Source organism: Plectropomus leopardus, chromosome 9 (genome assembly GCF_026936395.1).
Source record: "Plectropomus leopardus strain MGB_pleo_1.0 chromosome 9, ASM2693639v1, whole genome shotgun sequence".
In the NCBI taxonomy this organism is placed as follows: domain Eukaryota; kingdom Metazoa; phylum Chordata; class Actinopteri; order Perciformes; family Serranidae; genus Plectropomus; species Plectropomus leopardus.
The window spans coordinates 28,219,771-28,244,480 of NC_142184.1; the positions used below are offsets into that span (position 1 = coordinate 28,219,771).

Genomic DNA, 24,710 nt, shown 5'->3' on the forward strand with positions numbered 1-24,710 from the left:
AAAATAGCTATTGCAGCACTTATGGTTCTCCCTACAAACATGTCACTGCTCATTTTATCCAGACAGACTCCTGGTGCCAGAGTTATTTTTGCCAGTTAAGAAATAAACAGTGCATCAAAGCCAATAACTAGATCATAATGACCGTATTAACACTGACAGCAACACAGCATATCATTTTGTCAGATGTTTTGCACTTATTTCTTTTTAAAACGTCATCAAATGTTTCAGTGTCGGTGACCTCTGATTGCTTCTCATTTGATCACATTTATACCCATGAAGAGATAATCTTACATTTACAAGAGAGAATCACAAATTAGGAAATAAATACTGTCAAATTGGAAGAATTTAACTGAAGCGATATGACACTTACAGCATTTGAGCAATGCAGACCTTAGGCAGAGAGGCACGGCAACTTATACCCTTGATATTTATTGAATAACCGTATGATGATTCATATCCTGGGGAAGTCATGTGTTTTATAAGACACACTCATACACACATCCGCTTACACGCACATAAATAAAACTGTAATTATGCAGACAATTATTACAGTTTTTCTTAAGCTGCAGTTTCAATAAAACTATCATGACCATTACATCAAGGAAACACCACCAGACCAGACAGAAGGAGTCTCACGTTAAGAACAGGTTTCATTAGGAATAGCTCCGGTTTAACACAGCTTTGGTCTGATTTTCATAGTTTTGGCCAACATTTTTGATGGTTATGGTAAGAATGCACTCAACAAAGTTAAATTCTGAGATCGAGGAACCATGGATGCATAAAGAGAATTGGATACAGTGTTGGAGGCCGAGCCTTGTTCATTGCTATGAAAGTTGCACAGTGGGACATAAAGCGAAAAAATGGTTGTTGAAATTCCCCGGATCTTCCCCATCGTGAGGCCCACAGAACAAACATGCCAAACTTCGGTTGGCTTAGCCAGCTTACTTCTGGTTGAGCTCTCTGCTAACTTAAATAAGGATAAAACTATTTAATCTTGCAGCTCTGCAAGACTTTCAAAGTGTTATCAGACTGAGGGGATCAAATGTGAAACAATTTAAATCTTAAGTCTTTTTTGGCCCCATGGCATCACAAACTGACCCCAAACTATAGTTTGGCCACTATTTATTCCTGCACCATTTTTTTGTCTTTCTGCATCAATTTATGGTAGAAATATCTTTAATTCCATTAAAATAAAAGCTCTCCTTCTTCCTTGTATTTGTTGGGTGGGTCGACTTGTCCCGTGCGAACCCTCTGAAATATACACCTATGCCAAGCTTTGAGCAGTTAACTCTGTAAGTGTATCGCTGTATCATATAGAAATGAAGGCCAAAACTTGTTAAAATAGGAGCACAGTTGTAACAAAATGGAATTATCCTTAATAATTATTTTGTCATTTGGCGGAAGCACACACCTTCGGGTTACAATAGTGGTTTCCTGTGAACATGACTTACAGTGATTAGATCTTTTTAGATAATTATAAGAAGATTATAAGAGTCTTGTGTTTATTTTTTGGGGCCGTTAGACTGACATAAGTTTGATTGTCTTGGGACTCAGTTTTATTATCTGAGAACTCCATAATAAATGTCATAACTGTAATATCATAACTGTTTATTTATCTGACATTTATGCTTTGCTCTGAGAACAATGAGATTCCATCAAAGGAGACATATTCAATTTGATATCTCGAGATAACATTATATTTCAAGTTTTAAAAATGTTGCATTTTTTTTATTTTGCCCATGGTGTCTTTCATCAGATCTCCACTCTCTTGGTGTTGGAGGAACCGTGATCCAGTGTCGCACAGAGTAAAGGCCAGTGCACGATGGTGCTCTCCTCAGTGCTGGCTTCATTTGTTGGCAGTTATAATTCCAGCATATCAAATTTAACAAGATGATTATTTATCGATTAAAATGCTAACGAAGCATAGCAACTTTAAAATTAGCATGTCATTTGATTTGACAAACGCATACAGAACCCAGCTTGAATTCATATTCAAATCTTTTTATTTTGTGCTGTTGGCCCTGATCGACGCCCTCCCCTCTGACTCACTCCAAGAAACTCCCTATAGCACAGGCCCGTGTTGTTTTACATTTTATTAATAGCAACATCAGAGTACTAAATGTACAGAGGACGAATCCAATGAGAATCGCATTTACAGTGCTTGCAAATACAGAGCTTAGTAGTACAAGAGTAACCAAATCAAAGTCACCTGGAAATCGAAACGTTTACCAATAACTACAAAAGGAAGAGATGTGGTTCATAAGACACAAAATAAAAGTTATACAACATTTAGCCGTCACAGAGACAGACTGGAGTCCCTTTTGTGGAGGTGTGTTGTGTGTGTATGTGTGTTTGTATATACTATAGTCATAGGTCTTATACAAAAGTTAACAGAGGTACTCATTGATATATTAAACACAAATATAAAAAGTTTTTAAGAGTCACAAAGTACAAACTCTTCATTTTTATGGCAACAACACAACTCGAGTCAGGTTCTTTCATGGTAGGTATGGATTGTGATTGTAAGTCAGCTTCGATGAACAGACCACTGTGTGCCCTCGTGTGAAAACGCCCTCCCCTCCCCAAAAAACAAAAAAGAAACAAAAATCCTATACAACTTCCTCTAAATTGATTCTGTTCATATAATATTTCTGTTTTTTTGTGGTTTTTTTTGGGACACCTTCGTCCATTCTGATTTTAATCAACTCTCAGGGAACAAGCAACAGATCTGTATTTTCCAATTTTCCTCGCCATGTCACTCATTCCAGCCCTACGCTTTTGTTTTTTGAAGGCATTGTTCAGCATTGGAGGCCTTCTATGCAAATCAAATGCCGCAACGGCAGATTTAGGTCACGCTGCTCGTCTCCATCTAGCAGAGGGATTATGGGAGAATTGAGATGTCACAAACAAAGTGTTGTTTTCCTTTTTTCAAGTCTTTGACTGTATTGATACGCACTACAGTGACAGTGCCTTAGCTCTTGTGAATAGAAAAGTAAAAACATGACCCGAGAGGAGAGTCGGAGCCCTCCGCTTCAGATACAGTAAGCGCACAGTATGTGATTATCTGGAAACGATGAGGAGAGGCAGAGTGAGGAGCTACAGTTTTCTAACGAGGCTAAAAAAATGGATTCAGTAAGATACATATCAGTCTTGTAAAGATAAACTTTATCTTTTCTCTGAGGTTAACTTATCAAATATTTTCTCCTTCCTTCCGAGTCTCATCTTGCCGTTTGAGCAACCTGCGATCTTGTTTTTAAATGAAAATCACCACCGTCACCATCTGTGAAACATGTTTCTGCGTCTGCACACCCAAAGGCCGTGATTAAACAGAGTCGATACATTGATCCATCTCATCTTGTGAAAGCTTCTGCTGATATGGAAAAAAGCAAACCTTGGCCTTGCAGATGTCCAGCCAACATCTAATTCAAACACATATGTCAATAGGTTCCAATCTGCATGTCTGACATGCAAACAGGAACCACGGTCCCTGCCTGTGAGTGTGCGGCACATCCTTCATCCTGACAGGAGAACCCTCGCTGATTGATAGCTTGTTTGTGCTGAAGGGAGCGTAGGTTTTCGTTGGCTGCTGAGGAGACAGAAACAGGAGCCGCAAAATATTCATTCGTTGTGAAAAAAAGGCATGTCAAGTCTTTGGTGTTTGTTTAAGACTTTTCTCAAGACCCCACCTTCCCCCTCTGCCTCTGCCTGCGCTGTACTCAGATAATGTTTCCTGAATCAAATCTGACCATCGGAGTGGAATCGTTTTCCTCCCTCTTAGCTATACTACACTACACTCATCAGCTTTCCTGAAATATAAACTGAAAAGGCAAGAAAGCAGTAAGGCATTTCTTTACATATCAGTTTGATTTCAGACAGAGGTTAAAGGAGAAAGGGTGATGTATGCCGATGTCTCCAAATATCTGTTTCGGATATATATCATAGCTATGAGCTACATCTGTCCTTGTCTTAATGTCCTTCAGGAGTGCAAAGTGAATTGCGTTTAGCCCGCAGCTCCCTGTGGTTTTAATGAAGGATGCTACCAATGCAAAGCTTTTCGAGGCTCATTAAGTAAAAACCTTTTCCCACAAAGTATACAACACAAAGAAATTCCAGATGTCAAAGTCTCTCTTAGTTCAATAATGTGATCTTCTAGGTTTTGGAAGAATGAGAAATCAGTCCCGCACAATCATTATTAGCTTGGTATCAAATTGCAACCATTTTCAGCAGGGTCTCATTGACATTTTGCAGTTTTACAGTTCACAGGTACAGTGTTAGTAGTGCAGAAACTTAGCGACCACAAGTACCTCCTTTGATTTAACAGTTTTGCAGCAATTCAAAGAACCAGCATGGTCACAAATGGTCAACAGCCCAAATTTCTAAAAGCTGTGGTTGTAAAAGGGAATGACTTCATAATACTTCAGTACAAACCTCCGGCACCCTTCAGTATGCAAACTTAAAGAATAATTCAGGGTTAGCACAACTTGGGGCTTATTTACTCAACTATTTCTGGCCATTATTGCTGTCGAACTAATAATATTGTTCTCAACCAACTTCAGTGTTAAGATGTTTGAACATAACAACATTGCTACCAAAAAAAGTCAAACAAGCAATGAGCAGTCAGGTTGTAAAACAAACTTAAAAGTTACCAGTTATTTGGAAGAGAAAATGGAGGTGAAGTAGTGTCTATAAGTAAAGTATAATGATTCTACAAACAGTCCATTTTAACAACCTCCATAGTTTACAGACATCAGAATTTGTCCTCGTAGAATGGTTCGTATGATATCCTACAACAATGCACGCACAATCATTTGTATGTATCCTATAAATTAGTGCCCCATGACTGACATTTCGTCCTCAATGTGAAGTTACGTAAGTAAACATAACGTTACGAAGGGTTTGGTTTAGGAGGAGAAACATTGTGAGGTCGTACCTTAAAATTACTACAAGTTAACTGAAAGTTCACGCAAACACATTCCTCCGTGAGACAGTCCTGGGGGAAAGTCCGTGGTTTTGTGACCCATCCGCAACCGCAACCTGTCTTCTGACAACACTGTTTGAGAACTTCCTTGTTTACTCCTGTCAGCACATTGGTCTCATAGTTTTCCAAGATATGCGAGTTAAACACAAATTACTCTCATGATTAGGGGGGATATGTAGGAATTTGGGTGCATTGTTGTTCATAGGAAAACTTACAAACAATTATGAGAACAGCCTGGACCCTTAGGGATGAACTTTGACGAACCGTACTTGCCGTTATTTTGCGCATGCATGTTTAATGCCATTGGAATTCATTCTAGCGATGTTGCCTTGTTCCAAGATCCCTGCACACTTATTGTGTGAAATGTCTTTACTGATAATCTGGTTGTTGCTTTGGCAAACATTCCTAAGAATGGACAGAAATGCTATCAGCACAGCAGTGCTTTGAGCCAAATGCTAACATCAGCATGCTAACATTCCCAAAATGAGGCCATCCCTATGTTACTCAGGTTCTGTGTCTCCTAATATAAATTAAACTTCAAGAAATTGGTAAGGGCTAGCTTCACAGTTTCAATAGCAAAATAACAAAGGGATATGGATGGTTCAGATGCAGTTTGAATGATAAAAATCTGTTGACATATCTGTGTCTAAATTAAAGAAGACTGCCTTGGCTGCAAATATGTGTACATAGGCTACAGTAAGCTATATGCTGTAGATGGCTGATTTCAACATACTGAACATTTGAGCCATGGAAAAACATTGCTGAGATTATAAAACTTTTTGAAAGGCCTTCTGAATGAGTCATGTTAAGAGGATATTGGACTGGGAATAGCAGGTATAATGTTTATCATGTAAACCACTCTCATTTAGCATGTTAGCATGCTAGTCAAGAGTTCACCAGAGTACATTAGGATTCAGCCTCTGAGCACCTTGGATGTCTCCAACAAATTCCACGGCAATCCATAAAATAGATCAGTTTAAGTCTGCACCAAGGTGATGGCTATAAATAAGGCCCAAGTTGAAATTAACCAGAAATATCCTTTGAAAACTTCCCACATCATTGTGCATTAACACTGATCTTTTTGAACCAGATCAATTTAGCAGTTGCATCAAAAAGAAAAATCCAGACAAAAAGTACCTAACACACCATCTTCCTTTCACTATTCTTTGTTTAGACACCTTCGCTGAATATTTCATCTGCTTATAAATGCTAATATCAGTTGTTTTTTTTTTTCAGTCGTGACAACAAGTATGTGGCAAATCATACATTTTCTGGGGCAGTTGTAGCAGTATGTATATACAAAATATGACAAATGAATGCAACCCAGTCTGGATCAAGTTTAGTTTGTTTCTTGGCAGCTACTATTGGATTTACACTGTTTTTTTTTATTTATGTGATGAAACACTCAATATCAGAATTCATGTAGAAATAATGTTTAAGAACAGAAAGTCATTGGTTTCCCAGCCAACCATGAACACAGCAGAACCCAAGATATGATCACAACACGTCTGCGAACCACTCAGTACTTTCAGACATTCCACCTGGAAATCACTCCCCACCCCTCTGAACTATTGCAGCGTCTACTGAAGTATTATACTGGTTAGCTAAAGATATAATACAAGTACTGCTTGAAAGTGCAGGTAGGAAGCTTGGCACAAGGTTAGTTTTGTGTTTTAAAAGAAATACTGTAGTTACACATGTAAACAAAGACACTATCCCCGACCTAGCTGAAACCTTCCCAAAAACGGGAGAGGTCCTGAAAAATAGAACACACCTGTACACAAATAGAAGCAAATATATAGAAAATACATTTACACGTGTATAATATACAGTAAGTTTTTGTAACCCTCTGACTATTAAGATAACACTCTTCATTCAAAAAAATATATGTTATGTCAAAGAAGCAACTCCGCAGCCTGACACACACGTGAGGCTGAATTGGTATGGGTCATTCATGAGAGTGATTTTCATGTTGTGAATGGGCAAAAGCAGGAGTTTTGCACCACAGTGTTTAATCCCAGGCCGTCTCGGCTCCTCCTTAATGGCTCACATATACAGATACTGATCACACTGGGACGACCTGTTGTCTTGAATCCTTTAAGGAAGTGAGTACAAGCCTGAAAACAACCCAAGCAAATTACCGGAGATCCTCTGTCGACACGCAATAAAACCAACCTTTTAAATCTGTACATATTGCTGTCTGCAGCCAAAAAACGTTTACAATTACAGAGTTGTATTTGTGCTTTGTACAAACCCGCAGCACAATAAAAGGTAGATTCACAGGCGGCTTGAGCTTTGTAGCACAAAGGTAATCTGTCTTTCAGAGCTTGAGGTTGATAATAAAATTATTGGGGCTAGAAAGCTCTCAGGAGAGCTTTACTGTCTTTCCTGACCACGGAGTTCCCTCACCTTGACTTTAAGAGATAGTTTTAAAGCAATTTGGCAGCGGCTGATTGGCTTGTCATAATCCCCTCACTTCAACAATGCACTGATGGAGTGTTTTGGGCCTTTGAAAGAACAAAATTAAACTCTTCTTTCTCATAAGTCTGTTTTCTACTTTCGTTCTGCTTCTTCAGCATAAATTAAAACAATCTATTTGTGGACCACCCCCCAACTTCCTGGCTGTGATAGCTGAAATTCTGATATGCTAGAAATAGTGTCCTCTAGTACTGAGTGAAGCTGGCTCTGCAGAGAGCTGACTAACCTCCACCACACATTCAGCCAGGGAATTCCTCCCTGCTTGCCTTTAAAAACGCGTGATGCGGATCATTCTTGATCCTGAGGGACGCCTCTTTCACAGCTTCTTCTTCATTCTTAGCTGCAAAACTGAGCATCATTTTTATGTTCCCTCTTTGACAGATTGGTTCATGTTCTTCTCAACTTTCTGACTTTTGCTTAGACTTTTAAAAAATAATAATTTATCAAAAGTGAATCTGGGAGTTGCGTGGGTATATTCATTAACTATCTGTGGAGGGATTAATTTTTCAATCTCTTTCCTATTTATGCAAATTATCACATGAATGACTTGAATCCGAAGCTCAAATTGAATCTGTTCCATCCTTTTTAGCTTTGCAGCTCAGACCTACATCAGAAGCAATCATTGGAATTTATCCCAAACAGCTGCTGAAACTGAGACCAACATAAAGTGTGCAAGAGAGCTAGACAGACCTGAGGCAGTATGAATGTCCTGTCCAGCTCCGTGCAGTCTGTTGTGGCTGTCCTGACTCAGTCTATTCATGAATTTGCTGCCATGGGATTCATTGCTGCACCACAAAAACCTTTTGTTTGTTTTCCATTAAGCCAGATCAGGGAAAAATCTTACATAATAAGTATTTGGCGTGGGCGTTGGGTCGGCTTCCACCGGGTGTATTCAGCTGGTTTTCTTTCTTATTATCTCAGCTCGGGTGGGAGGATTTGATTAACAGTGCTGAATCCCAAGTGCTTCGGACCTCCACTGTTAGGGCTGTGGCAGACTCTACCGTGTAAAAAAATAGACGTTACTATTCAGTTTTTAAAATGGGACCTATAGAAACAATGTTTTAAAATCAACTGTTCACTAAAGCATATACCGGTTCTTTTTTTTTTTTTTACCATCTTCTTTCATCCCAAACTAATAGAATAGTGCTCCGTATAAATATCTTTTATACTCTTTTGCAACACATTTCTTAAAACTATTTCAAAACATATTCAAATACATTTGTAACATTTTTTCACATTTCTTAAAAAAAATGTAGTTGGAGTTGATACAGGGTTAATATAGCGCTCTTTGTTAAGTCCATCAGTTGTTGTTGAAACTTCCTTCTATCCAGGTTGTGGCACATAGTGGCATTATTGGCACATTGTTCAGAAATACAGTTCATCTTCCACCCACAGCAGATCCTTGGGTTCCTTTTTCTCCCCCCCCCAAAATGTCAGATGTTTTCCTTGAGACATTTGTGATGTTCACAGTCTTGTCCCACGCATCCTGTAAATATACCTATATATAATCTATATCTAAATGACTGTACGTTCCTGGAAATATGGAGTGGCAGCATTGTGGCTGCTCTGCTTGTCATCTCTAGAAAAATAAATATCTTCACCAAGGTCCAAAGAGTGATCACACTATTTTACAAAAGAAGCTGTTTTTGTGTGTTTCTTGTTTCCAACTGGATCCTGTGGAGAACAAAAATCACAATTATCCCTCAGTATGAGCCCAGCGCGATATAAAAACAATCAGTGCAAGAAACAGAAACAGGCCAGATTCTTAATTATATGTTCAGGGGAATTGGTATCTAGCTCTGACCTGGAAAACATGCAAGCATGCAGATGAAAGGGCAACGCTGTTTTAAAGCTCTGTGCTGTAACATACACTTAAGCCCAAGAAATAATTAGGTATGTGGGATCTTGTGTCTTATAAGGCTGCAGCATACGGGGAAATGCTGCGTAGGGCTGAGCTGACTGAGACTAATGCGTGTCCAGACATCGGCGAGGCGCTGTCCTCTCACTACGCTACCTGCAGGGAATCTATTCCTTTTCAAATCTGGGTCAATAGCAGACGTTACTCCTCCCCCCGGGCTCCCAGCAACACTGTGGGGCCAGAGCATGTGTTTAACTTTCACGCTTTGAATTTCAAATGCAGGCCATTCTGCCGTATATTAGCCATGCATAAAAAATATGTCACAAGTCAAGTGAAAGTGCTCCTACACTCCAGTTCGAAGTGTTCCAAACAATATGCCATTGGCGTACGAATGAGAGTGGCTACATGAATATTAATGAGAATCTTTCAGATATGAGGAGTGAAATCATTAATTGTGAGCATATAGCTCATTAATACTATATATACATAATTAGTTTCGTATCTCAACCCTCTGATACAGCACTGAACTGGAGCTCTCAAGCCTTTTTTCATTTCTGCGTCAGACGATAGAAAGGAGCATTATCATGTCACAAATAAACATATGCCAAGTTGCCTCCTATTCCCAAAGTGGGGCAGCATCACCACGGGGATCGAGGTGGCTAAGGCTCAGGCGATGATTTGCGAGTTGGACAAAGCGCTACGGTACCCACCAGAGCGTGAATTCAGGAAGTCTCTTCCACCCACAGGAAGTGAAAAAGGCCTTCAGCTCGTCAACAAGAGATCTCGAACCATTTCTCTGACACAAAGGCCACAGGGATCAGCTGTCGTTCAGTGGGGGAGGGCCTGTAGGATAAAGAGGTGAGAACATGAATATTGATGGGTAGCAGTTTGACTGGTTATTAATGCAATATCTGTTGTCAATGGTTTTAAAGCTGAGTCCATTCTGAAGTGGCATTACTGCTGAGCAAGTGCATTGAGAGGTTTTGTCAGAGCTAGTGCTGGGTATTAATATTCTGTACCTTTAAGGTGTCGACTTAAACAACTCTGTACCGAGAGGGATCAAAATGTCTCCATTTAAACGTTACCTGCATTCGAATCTTTTTGCACCGGTGTTCTGATCCTGACTCGTCCTGTCTCCCAGTGTAATGCTAACATTTCCCTCAGCCACTGTGTGTGTGTGTGTGTGTGTGTGTGTGTGTGTGTGTGTGTGTGTGTGTGTGTGTGTGTGTGTGTGTGTGTGTGTGTGTGTGTGTGTGTGTGTGGCCAGACAGACTCTCAAAACTTTTCCCGATGCAACACTCACACTCAGCAGCTTCAAATTCTCAGTTCGCCAGATGTGAAAACCTAAACAAAATATCAATGTCTAATAACGTTGGTGGGCAGTTAGTTTTTTTAAGAGGATAAAGAGAGGTGTTGTGTGGGTATAATAGGTGCTGTAATCCTCCGGTGTCATTAAACGAGTGTCTTAACACTCTGTCTCTCTCTCTTTTTTCTTTCTCTAGTGACTGAAGAAAATAAATGCCCAATTACTGGAAGTTTTAGGCTATACACGCCACTCAATTCACATTCTGAGTATCGAATGAAGTACATTTGTATTAGTATCTTCAAAGGTACTGGTATTGTCATTTTTTTTAAAACCATGCCCAGCTTGAGTCAGAACACAGAAATTATTTTCCAAATATCTCTACGGCTCCGTTTGCATTACAAGTTAATTTGGGCCATTTTTACAGGTGGTCCTAAAGCCGACACATACCTAACACTGTGAGAGTTGTATCAGAATTCGGGTGTGTTTTTCCTGTACATCCATGTTTACATACTTGGAAGTACATGTGCAGATCACCCACCATACAGTGTTGGAGCAGTCTGCTGAAACAACAGCAGGCTACCGAAACCGTATTGCTGCTGCAGTAGGCTACCCTGGTCGCTAGTAAATAGAGCCTGATGCAGACGCTTTCTGACATGGACAGCTCGCCTGCATGCCGTGACAGCGTTGTCATGAGGCACTGACAGATATATTGGAATGCAGCCCTGGCCATCCTAATGTTTTGGAAGAACTGTTCCTTCGTGAAACCCTCCACATCACGGCCCCACCACTCCTGTTCCCCCTCTCGGCCACACCCACGCCTCTCCCACCACAGAAGTACCCACAATAGCAACTAATAGAGCTAGCGGACAGAAATTATTAGTAACGTTTGACAGCCCGTTATCCCCATGTGCCATTTATGAGACAGTGGGCCCCTGGGTACAGAAATGAAAAAGGCCCCACCACCTTTCCTACATGGGAGCATGACACAGACTTTTTAGCTCTTCAACCTTGTTTTTGTTGTTGTTTTGCATCTCTTTGTAGTCATTATGCATTTTTTGTGGTTTTATGTCTCTGTGGTCATTTTGTGCGTGGCTATTTTGTATTGCCTTGTTGTTCTTTTGTATACCTTTGGGGTTGTTTTGCCTCTTTTTTTGGTGTGTCTCTCAGTTTCTTAGGATTTCTTTGAGGGTCTTTTTGTGCTGTTTGTAGTCATTTTAAGCCTCTTCCTCGCCAGTATGTGCTAATTTGAGTGGCATTTTGCAAGTGATAGCCAGGGCCTGTGCCCAGTAGTCCCATTCAGTGATTTAATCACAGTTATTCCAAAAACAAATGCCCTTTGCTTCGAGGGGCCATTTCTCCAAAAGTACACTACACACTCTCCCAAATAGAAACACATGACTAATTGTTTAATTGTTAGTTAGTTAGTTGCAGAATGATGTCATCTGGCCATCCTACTATGGCAGTCAGCTTGTGCTGCTATGTCAGTCATTTCCCCCCAAATGCCTTGCTTTGCAAATGCAATGTTTTTATTTTTGTACCAGCATGCGTGTGTGATGTCATTAGCTGCATGCGAGGGGTTTCAGGGCAGAGATCCACTCACAGTGGTGTCAGATTTGAGTCACTTCAAACATGAATGTAAACAGTCTAGCAGGGCCAGGGTGATTTATCACTTTTTGTCGCTTAAACTCCCTGCAGCTCCGCCACCTTTCCACCAGGCGTCACTTAATGTTATTATTCGGCTGCTTTATAGTTTCCGTTTACCTTGACGGCTGTGCAGTAATAAGAAAACTGCTTAAAGTGACGCTACATACCAATGTTACAGTTTGTGACAGTTTCTCTGAATCATTTCCATTATGTCACTTGTCCCAAACTGATGCAAAAATACATTTACCAGTAATGATCTAAACTGCATATTACTCCAGTGATTAAATAAATCCATGTCATAAAAAAACTAAAAAAAAAAAATTGATGTACAGTGATGCTTAAGTCACATCAATCCTTTTGAGTTTGAGGTCCATTATTTTTCTGATCAGGCATCTGAGAATTTGGGTCTTTTATAAGTATAATGATAATTATTATTATCATTATTAATATCATGGCACAACAGTGACCTGAAAATTAGACACTGTTATCATTTTCTTAAGGAAAATGATTGAATAAAATCATTTAAAAGTTAATGAGACAAGTTTCTGCAAATGATTTTTGGGTAAATTAATTGTTATATTCATCGAGTAATAAAGAAAAATCTTTATAATATTTGATAAATAACAGCTTCTTTTGTAAATAAAATTGTCAGATTAATTGAGACAAACATAACTGACAGTCTGGATCTGGCAAAATAATCATAATTGAGCATCAATCCCTGTAATGTGAATGTAGCCTGTGACCTACTCCTATAAAGCTAAAATCTTTTCGAGTCGCTGTAAACAATGCACTGTTGGTCAAACACAGCGGAAATCATTACATGCTGAGACCTCCACTTCTTGGTGGAAGCAAACGTTCAAGATTTATCAAAAATGTTATTGCTAAAAATGTGGCCACCCCTGCATGACTTTATTAACGGATACATCCATACTCTTAGGACTGTTTACAGCAGATGAATGATCTTACCCTCACTGCCAGCATAATGAATCTGTTACAGGGTTTGGATACACGGAGTAAGTGTGACCATCTTTGCTGGCCCCGCAGCTTCCAGGACTGTTACTGTTATCCACTCAGATGCTACGCAATGTCAAAACTCCAGCGAGCTTATTGTCACATTACATACAAATGAAAGTTTAAGGCACAATATGCCTGATTTCTATGCGACACGCACCTACCTTGTCAGGTTATATCACAAAAAGAGATGCATCTTCACCCGCAGAGAGGATTTAAACTCAGAGCCAAATGCAAAACACACCAATGACTCACCAGTGTTACATCTTGTGCCTCCCTTTTGGGAGCAGCTCATGTTAGCTGCGTTGGTAAACATGGCTGTGATGTGTGCAGTTTGCTGATATCACATTGCATGACTTGTGGGCATTGAAGTTCAGTTTTCAAAGTGTATACAGTATCTGTGCACCATTTAAAATGCCGTCGAGAGATCAGTTAGACAGAAAATGGCACTGTAAAAGGCTTCACATCCCGTTGCCCTACATCTTTAAATCGACTCATTACACAACAACATAAATCACTGGTAGCTTTAGATTTTTTCGTGTGCAGCTTGAGCGTGCCGAGTCGGCCAGGTGTAAGGCAGATGGACGAGGGATGACGCAATGGACGACAGACGTTAAAAGCAACCAATTTATGTGTGACTGGAGCTGATTGTGGTTCAGGGGAACAGCACACACGCGAGGAGTGTATTCCATGAAAAAAAGAGTTGATTCAAGAGGATTATTTTTATGTACTCTCTGTCAGTTGTTTGTCACCTTTTTTTAAACGCTTTCTAATTTCATGTGCAAGTTTTTAGAACATTTATCCCATCATAAAATTATTATCTGGAAATAGAGATTGATTCCTTAACCCAATTAATATTGATTTGCCTTTCAGCATGGGGTTTCATAATATTTCGGCCATTAAACTCGAATATAATTAATGATAATAACTGCAGAGGACAGAGACATCACTTTGGAAACAGCCTGTGGCTTTTCAGCACTGGCTGACTAAACAAATGTTCCAGTGTGCATCGGGCTCTTGCTGTAAACAACCTGGGCGGGCGTACCTGTTTCCGTTGTAAGCAGTCTTGTAGACAGGCGTCTGCTGGATCATCTCATCAGTGTAGATGGGCACGGCAGTCCGAACGCACTCATGTGAGCACTGCAGGCTGTCATTGTAGGCAGTGAATATATCCACCTTGCTGGGCACTCGGGCCGGGGTGAAGTCTGTCAGGTTTTGGCAGCTTTCTTCCTGCTGGTGGATCTTGCGCTGATGGCTATTGTGGCGGCCATTTCCCGACTGCGCACAGCTACAAAAACACGCACCAAAGACAAGAAACAAACATAAAATCATACCTTGTACCCTTCTCATCATCTGCAAGTAATTGTAACAGAATGTGAGCTCCTATAGATGATAACTGAACAAGTAAAAAGTAAAGGAATCTTTCCTACCAGTTTTTAAGGACGAGTGTTGTGATCAAGGCTGCGATAACCATAATGAGAGACACAGTGATTGTGATTATCTGGTGAACTGCCAAACCTGCAGGAACAAAAGAAACAACAGGGAATTACAATTGTGGAGAAAATGGTTTTGCTTTTGTTGCTCACAGCACAGAGCCATGTGCTTTTGTCTTTTGTTTATCGTACTGTACAAACCCGCTGCACTCCACAAACTATCAAGGGCAGCTCACTTGAAAAGCAGAGGATGGCAAACCCAGGACAATTTTGCTCTTCAGTAAGTATTGATGACACTGTCACCCACTGCAATTTATAATTTAAGAGTAATATAAATTATTCCATTACTGTAAAGCCAACTGCAATGGATAACCAAGTTCAAGTTTTCTCTAAGTACTTATCAAACTTATTATTCATTTGTCAGTATTTCTACTTTTGTTTATTTTTCAAAGCAAATGGATCCTCCAACAGCAGACCCACACTCTGAGACAGGGACACTCAATTTGTTTTGCCCGGGGGCCACTTTTGCAAAATGACAGGAGACCAGGGGCCAGTTAGTAAACAAACATTAATAATTAAAATAAAAATAATTAGCCCAAACCTCTGTCGGTGGATCCTCCCCGGCAGTTTTTTTTTTTCTTTTTGATAAACAAGTTCTATTTTGATGCTTCTTCATGCACTCTGGAACCTAATTTACTTTTTTTTTTTTTAAAATCCCTGTGTGAATCAGTTTATTTTTCGTGTGAGTTAGAAAATGGTTGGCGGGCCACCCGACACCCTATCGCGTGGGGTCATATGTTGAGCATCACCGCTCTTAGAGCTGGTGTCCTTTAATAACCTTGTCTCACCTGAATGTATCTCAGTTTTTTACCCTAAGGCTTTTTATTTAAACATTAGGTGGGAGCAAATTGTTTGATATGGTATATCAAATAAAATGTTTGATCAAAAGGAGGGCCTAATAGGTAGTCTGAGTGCTTTGAAAAGGGAGGCATGTTAATGCAGAGTAGAGGAGTGAGGACACACAAGCATTAAAACTGGTTTGATAGAGCAATAAATTAGCTGTTGATGCTATTCTTAAAAGCTTTAGAGTGGCATATTATGGACACTGTTAGTGTTATCCATTGAATTTAAACCTCTTTTAAACTAAATGGGCAATAAGACATTCAGAAAGATATCAAATTGAATACTTTTATGTAAATCAATTTAATGTGACCAACTTGACGTGCAAAATTGTAGATAGGAAAGGAAATATGATGGCTCTGCTTGCTCACATTTTGCCAAACGGCACCATTCGCAGAATTTGTCCTATACCCTGTTTTACAATTTTGGGTTGATTTTAAATCTAATCAAACTAATATTTTAAAGAAACATTATTCAGAAACGATGTTTTGAAAGTCCTTCACACCTTACAAGAAAATAACAGTATTTGTTTTTCTTCTTTAGGCATCCTAAAGCTGCATCAATTAATTCGTTTTTAGGCCACGTGGGGCTGTTGAATAAAACTGAAAACAACATCTGACAAGTATTATCACCATAAAAATGTCAAAGTGTTATACAGATTAGTCAAAAGAACAATTGCCTATTCATTGGCCAATGACAGAGAGACATTTACTTTATTTGGTGTAGCGTCTGTAGTTTCTGGTTTTGGACTTGGACAATTTGTTTGATGAAATAGGCAATCTTGCACTACAGCATCCAGTACAGCATTAGTATTATTTTTTGTTAATCTAACATTCAACCAAAATCACAATCTTTCCATAACCTTGACTAAAGGCTTTTGTTGCCGAAACGTAAACCAGAGACACGCAGCGTCTAAATGTGAACCTGTGAGTCTGGTGTCACAGTCCCGCACTTTATACATCAGTCATCCACCCTGATAACCTCGCTGCAAATCCAGCGTGGCACATAAATATGTTGCAGAAACATTATCTCTCCGAATATAATCCATGCAGCTATGTGAGTGCTATATGTGGGCCAGTAAAGCAAAACAACAAGCTAAAAGAGGCTAAAATGTTCAGTAGAGGTGAGGAGAGTGGGTCACTACAAGTAACCCTTCTCACATTACACACAATCATTTGTAAATAGAAAAAATGGAAAAGTGCAGCCTTAAGGAACTACAGATGCAATGCAGCCACCTTGACTAGCTTACTGATTTCAGAGTCTCCGTGGTGATGATGGTTTGGACGAAGTAACTGAACCACAGATAATATGCGACAGTGGAAAATAGTAATTCCAGCCAGACTCAACAAGTCACACGCCTTCTTCTCTTCAAGTACTTACGAACTAGCTGTTATTATTCGTAGTGCACAGGCTGTTTAAAATCTACTTGCACTTGTCTACCCCATTATAGAAAATCATTATTGGACAAATTTAACCTTAATTACAATGCTATCCAAAGGACAGCAGAGACACTGGGTGATAAAATGACAACTTTCACAGACTGGACCCTCAGCACTTTACAAGCATTAGATAGAAATAAAAGCCGACAAACTCTTGTAAGGATTGCTGACGTTCGCTGATGACATTTTGAGAAGGATTATAAACCTGCCAACCTCTGTATTACCACACGTCAAACCAGAGCAATGAAAGCCACGTCACCACACACACTCTGTGACAGATTTCTGCTTTAGAGTCTTGTTTTTCTAAGCTATATAGACACCGCAAAGCCGTGTAATTATGTCTTAAAATGAGGAACTATGCAGCCTTTTGCACTATAACCAGCTTGTAGATATGTATGCGGACCAAAGGCTCGCCGGTCGCTCCCTTTGTTCTTTATGACTAAAAGCATTGTTCTTATTTAAACTCTTCAGACTCCTGTGTGTGCTGATCTCTCACTTTTGCCAGAGGACAGTAATCCACAAGCAAAACTGTGCGGTTCATGTCTAAAGTGAGGATTAGTGTGAGCCTATTCGACTGTACTGTATGGTTAGTGTGTTGTGTGGGTGAGTGATAGAGCATGAGACCGTCTAGGACACAATGACACACTGCAGCAGGTGACATGCAGCAGGAGAGGGGCGGGGGGGGGGGACAAAAAAGAAAAGCCGTCATGATGAAAATGCCCACGTGGGCCTTATACATCTCACCTCTCCATCAGCCAGCTGCCGAGCTGCTGATCCAAGCCAATTTGTCTTCGGGAAGGCTCAAAAGGAAGTGCCTGCTCGGTCATTCTGGAAAAGCACACGGCCTCTCCTCTGCGTCCTGCCTGCTGCCCGGACAGCCTCCTCTTGGATAATAAACTTCTGCGGGCAGGGCCGCACAAAAGGCAGGCCAGGTCAACCTTGGATTAATGATATCTCCGGCTGGCTCAGGGAAGCCTTACCTTCCCGGCGCAATCAGCGTCCCTTGCCACAGCAAAGGCACATTAACTTATCAGGCGAGTCATTTGCATTTCCCTCATCTCCCCTCTCCATCCTCCCCCCGTCTCCCTCTCTGCCCGTCTCCGGCTGACGTCAAGGCTGTTAAGTTGAAAGTGTTCGGTTATAAATTAACATCTGTCCGAGTTCAGGCATAATAGAGCTTGCCCCTGACCTTGATCAATAGCTGAGGTCCCTACTGAGAACTGTTTCGTTTTACATTGATGTCGGAGTGAAAGGGGGGCACTTCCCAGTCCGGAAAATTTCAAATTAAAAGCTGTACTTGGCAAATACTTCCTGTAAATCCACCACTGATTAAATCACATTATGGCACTGCGTCAGGTTGTGCTCTGTCCCTGCCTTTAATGGACACTCCTCTGCCCATGCACGGGAAACGTCTGAGCGTAATACAAACTGTCATAAAGTGCATTCAACCATCGATTGGCGAATGTGATGTCAGTGAACACAACGCACGCATGTTGAGCAGCCCTGCCAGTCTGTGATTTTATGCCAGAGGAATCCGACCCGCTCAGTGGGTAAACATGAGCATGCTGTGTGTAGTTTACCGATGCTACGTTACATGTTTTCAGGGTATTCAAGTCCAAATAGCTCATTAAGAATTACTTCAGGCTGCCATTCGAAGCTAAAAAATATGCATACTTTCCTACTACAACTCTTCAATGATACAAATGTACCCCAGAACGTGAGGTCTAGCAGCACAAACACCAGCATTAAAACTATTCTAACTTCATTTGCAGGGCCGGTATGTTTAAGGGTGCAGGGATGATAGAGCAGATAATGACATGGGTGACAAATCTGAGCGCAGAGGCCAGTTCTATTCTCATCCAGGACCGCCAGATAGAGGGAGGGGAAATTTTGGCCTGGCTATCTGAAACTCATTGCGTGCTGGCAGTCAGGTTGAAATATCACCTTTGGCAGTCACCTTGCTTTAGAGATACCCGGTTAGGTTTTGTTTGGTCAAATCACTGCCAAACAAAGAGAGGCTGAGAGGGAGATGGATGGAGAGGGAAAGGGACAGATACAGAGAGGAGAGGACAGCTAGTAGCTTGTGCCCTCTGTGGCAGCAGGATTTGAGCCCCTATCTAGGCTCCCAGCAAGAAATAAATGAGATTTTTTTGCCTTCGTGGCCATGACAGTTTGATGAACACGTCAAAGAAAAGCACGGCAGTTAAATGAAATCTCTTCTTGCTACCTGCTTTTAATAAAAGAACCCCGTCTTAGACACAAATACTCAGTGTGGGGTCAATAACTGTGCCTAGAAGGTGCTGTGTGGTCTGTAGGACCTTTAAAAACTCCTCTATATGTTTTTTATCATTCTGACATCACATTATCTCAGCATTTTCAGGCTGAGTGCAATAAAGATATGTGTATTAATCATCTGTGATACAATGTTTGCCTCAGTAGAGTTTAACATGTCGCTCCCAGTGACGATCCTAAAGAATTATTAGCAGTCTGCAGTTTCTTTCAGAGCTTTTCTTCTAACTGTTTTTATTTTAAGACCCTCAACCTCACTGTGTGATTCAGTCTCACCAATCTCTAGGGTCGCTCGATTATGGCAAAAAAATCTTAATCATGAATCTTTTGGGCTATATTGAGATTATGATTATTTAACCGCGATCACTCATTGACTTTTACGCTTACACCTGAAGCGTCATAGCTTCAGAGTCAGAGAAATGTGGATTATATTTCAAACTCAACACATTTCTTGAGGAATGAAATGTTATTTAGTGCTGTGTTTATGAACTACATTACATTATCATAATGTATTTATCTTTAAAGCTTGCCCCAAACAAAGGTGTAATTTGTTTTCCTTGGTTATATAGAAACAACAACACACCGAAAGTAACAAATAAAGTTTAGCAGCTGTTTAATACTGACACAAGATAATCCCTAAATGCCATTTTAGTGTGAGGAACACAGACCTGAGTCTACACAATCATTCCTGCTTGTTTTGGGTGCTAAACCTGAGAGGTCTGCAATAGCTTTGACTCTTATTTCAGAACACTTAGCATTTATGTGCAACGTGAAATTTTCCTTTTCATGAAATAATTACTCGTAAAAAGCAAACAAAAAGGCTTTTTTTTTTCATAGCAGACATTTTGAAAAGCACAGGTGTTACTAATTACACTAACGATGGCTCTGTTCTATTCAAGCGTCCCAGTAAGTCATGACAGAGTGACAGTGAGCCAGCGTAAACAATACCGCGACCATGAAACTGAAGCAGCTAAATTGAATTCTGCCATCATTAATTTCATGATATACACCTGTGCTTTTCCCGTGACATTTCCAAAAGTCTTCTTCTGTTGCTCGAATATGCAGCTAGCAGAAGAAAATGACAGTAATGTATTATCTTACTCTGCCTGAACACAAACAGACCTCAAAAATAATCTCCTGCCTATTAAACAACAATATCACTAATGCTTAAATTGTCATGACAGACATCGTCTTGCAATAGAAAAAAAAATAACACATCCAATATAAAAATGATGTGCGTGAGGACATATGCTGCTTATGAGCACATATTCTTATAGCCAGCCATAACATTAAGTAACCCAAAACAATCCAGCCTCGGCGTGCAACCATTAATATGACAGATTTGACTTGTCTCTCTCCAATTACATGGTGAATTATGTGACATCTAAACTGCAGGTTTGTCCTCTGAGTAACAATGCCATAACAAGGCAATACTGGAAAAATGATGAGGAAAAGACAATTTCTATTTAATCACTGTGCATGTATGTATGAGTTTTCAGTCTGTGTGTGTGTGTGTGTGTGTGTGTGTGTGTGTGTGTGTGAACATCGTTGCATCTGTATGAAGCAGTAAGCCCTATTAGGCATCCATTGCAAAGAGCCATTTAGGGCTAATGGTGCCTACACCCACGCAGTGCTGGCTTAAAAGCTCCTGGAAAATGTGGGAAAGGCCCCCCATTTGTAAACCAGAGTTTCAGAGCTACCTCACTCCCACACACCACAAAGCACATTTGTACCGCTGAATTCAATACACGCTAATGCGCCGCACGACCCTTTCGAGATCGCGTCTCCTATATCCAGGCACCTGAACGGGACAGGTTGGGTGAAGACTTCCGTCAAAGGCGTTGTGCTGATAGTTAGGAATTGCCAATTAACGTCGGTGTCAAAGTGTCAATCTGGGCTGATTTCCACTGAGTCACCGAGCAATCTAAAACACTTATTGAAGAGGAAGGTGCTGAGAGAGGAGAGTGGGACAGAGAAAGGAGGGGAAAGTTGAAGACGGAGAGATCAGAAACAATTACTCTTACATGCCTTTTCTCTCCGTGTCAAAGGCATCACTGCATAATTCAGTAAGGCTCGATGATAAATGGTAGAACGCCCCCCAAAAAACGGGTCGGCGAAGTATATTGCCTCAATGATGGGATCCCTTACAGGAGAGTACACTTGTCTTGTGTGCCTGTATTAGAAACAGCAGAGAACACACAGTAGCTCTTCCTGTTAACAACAGACAAATGGAAATGACTGCAATTTTCAGGTGGGTGTAAAATGGCGATGCTGCTACAGCTGCTTCGATCAACCATCTGGAAATCTGTGTGCTGTCATGTCAGAGACAGGAGGCATTTTTTTTACCAAACAAAGCTTAGCTGAATCGTTGAGCAGGTGAATGCAGTGGGAAACATACCATGCACCTGCAATGTTTGAGCTTTCAGTCGAATTCTTCAGCACTCTCTGTCGTCCCCTCTGTCTGTCAAACAGCACCTTGCCACCTTTTAACAAACCTGAAGTATCTCAAAAGTAGAGATGCGCCGTTTTTCTGTGGTGTGGTGACAAGTTTTAGCTTAATCGGCCATGACCAGTGAGTGACCCACCAGTGTCAGGCATCCTGTGCCGATCCAACTGATGTGGATTTGCCACAAGATGGTTCAAGAAACAAAAATAAGCTGCCAATCAGGCTCGATCTGATCATGTCCTCACAGAAACAGTTTTAACCAAATGAGCTGATTTTAAACTAGTTTTTCAAAATTTTGCACCGGTACTGCCCACACGGGCTCCTCATTTGAATGTTTGCTGGGATGTTTGAGTTTGTTATCAATTGTAGTTCTTAATAAAAAGATATAAGAAAAGAAAATCGAAATATGCCAAACTCTGAATTATATAGTCAAACTTTAAAATTTCGGAAGTCAGAATCGACCAAGAAGACTACAGTATGTGCATTCCAAAAGCCAAAATAAATAAACTCAACTAGTTAAACAAAACAATGACAAAAACAACCCCCGAGTTGTATTAAAATTCTGCCCTATCCCCTCTGATTGACGGATACGATCCCCTGTATCCAAAACAGTGTCTCCGTCAACATCTGCACGTCTCTTCCTTTAGGCAGATGTGTCAAGCCATGAAGAAAGAGGCTGAGCAGCGGAGAAACAGAAAGTGAAGCAGCATCTGCTCAGTCTGGCCCCTTCATCTCCTCTTGGCTCGGTTTCCTGTAAATCAGGGAAAGGGGGTTTGACTCTGCACGCCTGTCACCGGGCATCAGCATTTAAGTCCAGATTTAACGCTCGAGAAAAGGGGATTCATTTTTACCCACTTTATTCAGAGTCAATACAGAGAGTAATGGCAAATTTATTGGATTGCCATGGTAACCGTTGGGAAAAGTGGTTTCTCTCTGTCTCTCTGTGTGTCTCTCACTGCTGAAGAGGCTGTATTGTACGCCTCTACAGGTCTACCGCAGGTCAAAATGCTGCATTACAATGTTCACTGAGCTCGCTTCTTTAAAAATAGATTTCAGAGATACTTAACATACATTTTACATGTGCTCACTTTGCTCAACAGTGCATGTAGACTGACTTATTTACTCCACTCATTTAGCCCTTTAACCCCTTCACGAACGTGATAACGTGATGTGAATTGTTTCCAGATGGATCTATTTATTTAAAATACCTTCTAGCTCTGACAGTGGATATCATTTTTTACTTTAAAAGTGCCCTGAACGTGTCTGCTTCAGGAAGCTGCAGGACAGAGCTGTAACACTCTATCAGTAACACACGGTACCTTTTGCTTACTCCTTACGAGCCTGTAACATTTAACCTTGTGACTCCCAGACCGTCTAACAAGACCTAAGTTATCAGTAGTGGCTTTACTGACTGCAGTTTTAATCATCTCATATCCATAATGGAGCTGACAGCTCCATCTGCGTGGAGTAGAGGGGGGTCGCAGTTACGAGCAGCACAATCACCGGGAACAATCAGTGAGCATCTGGAGGCACCACAGCTATAACCCCCCCCACCCCCACCACCTCCTCCTCCTCCTCCTCCTCCTCCTCCTCCCTCTCCTCCTCACACCTCGTGCATGATGGCCAGGGCGCTGTGAGAGCAGGATCAACAGGAGGCATCAACTAAGTGCCGCAGCATCCAGACAAACTCTCATCCAAACTAACTTAGATACGCAGGATACATTCTGATGCCCAAAATTCCCACCGCTGTCACATTATCTCAACACAGGAATTTACTTACATCATAACATCATAAACTGTACACCCCAGTAAAATATCAGTAATGTATCAAAAAAATAAATACCCTTCAAGCCAGCTAAGACCCACGTGCCCACAGCTTACACTAATAATTGGAAAATTCTTCATAAAACAGTGCAAAAGGGGAATCAGACTAATTAAATACAGAAAGAGACAGAAAGCGGCAAAATGTGTTTGCTAAAAGACTTTTAACTTACAATAAGCAACATTGGTGTCTTCGTCTCGGTCAAAAGTGTGCACTTGTTGGATTTTCTGCACTAACAGAAGAGTTGTCCCTTTTGTTGTCCTGCACTTTCAATGCCAACACTGAGTGGGAGTAGAGACACATAGCCTGCAGTCAATAAGTGCAACACAGACAAGCTGTGGCGAGCTGTCATGTACTTTCTGTGTCATTACGTAGTTGGTTTTCAGCCAAACCAAACCAGTTGGCGAAATAGCACACAAGACACACTAATGTCACAAACACAGAGCTCATCTATGTGGATATTAAGTCCATGGCTCATTTCTATACATTGATGACTGCTCTATACATTAGTTTAAATAGACACTGACCCCATTTACATTAACAGCACATCAATATTCCACTGTTTTTCTAATTATGGCAATATTATGGCTATATTGATAAAGGTCGTTTGAAGAGCATATTGTGTTTGTATATTCTGAAATAAGCCTTTTTCCAGAGGTAGCATTTTGCAATTATGACATGTGAGATAAAGCACCAGTCACAGTGTTTTTGATATGCCTGCAGACAGCACCTGGTGTGTCTGCCCGTGGGCGTCACTTTACATCGTGGCTGGAGGGAACCTGCCATGTGCTCATGAAACACAGCAGAACAGCGTCAGGTTAAAACATTGCCGCGAAATACATAATACAGGTAACACAAGGGCTCCCTTAGGACAGGTGAGAGGGGAGGTGGGTGGGTCAAACAAACCAGGACTTTGATGTGAGAGTCAAGTGTTTGCTTCTCGTCTGAATGTGATGTTTTTTTTCTTTATCATCAAAATTGTGCCTTCTTTCCTTAATACTAACCATCTGTGACACTGTAGCCTAATTCTAATCATCTGTGCCAGCATGTGTGCGTGTTGACATCTCGGCGTTGGTTGCCATGCACTGCTATTGTCATAAATAGCA

The 24,710-nt window shown here is 40.7% G+C and overlaps 1 protein-coding gene and 1 long non-coding RNA gene across 2 annotated transcripts in view; one reads left to right on the forward strand and one right to left on the reverse strand.

The window, feature by feature from the left end:
• LOC148188765 (uncharacterized) overlaps positions 1 to 24,710 on the forward strand; it is a 196,024-nt gene that overhangs the window by 26,126 nt on the left and 145,188 nt on the right. The gene's annotated exons all lie outside the window — the stretch shown is intronic.
• Positions 2,079 to 24,710, reverse strand: part of ajap1 (adherens junctions associated protein 1) — a 63,008-nt gene continuing 40,376 nt past the window's right edge. Inside the window, exons 3-6 of the mRNA XM_042492678.2 lie at positions 14,706 to 14,793; positions 14,321 to 14,563; positions 10,025 to 10,157; positions 2,079 to 9,130 (exon numbers count right to left, since the gene is read on the reverse strand). Coding sequence (XP_042348612.2) covers positions 10,085 to 10,157; positions 14,321 to 14,563; positions 14,706 to 14,793 — 404 coding nt within the window. The 3' untranslated portion in view covers positions 2,079 to 9,130; positions 10,025 to 10,084. The remainder of the gene's footprint in view (positions 9,131 to 10,024; positions 10,158 to 14,320; positions 14,564 to 14,705; positions 14,794 to 24,710) is intronic.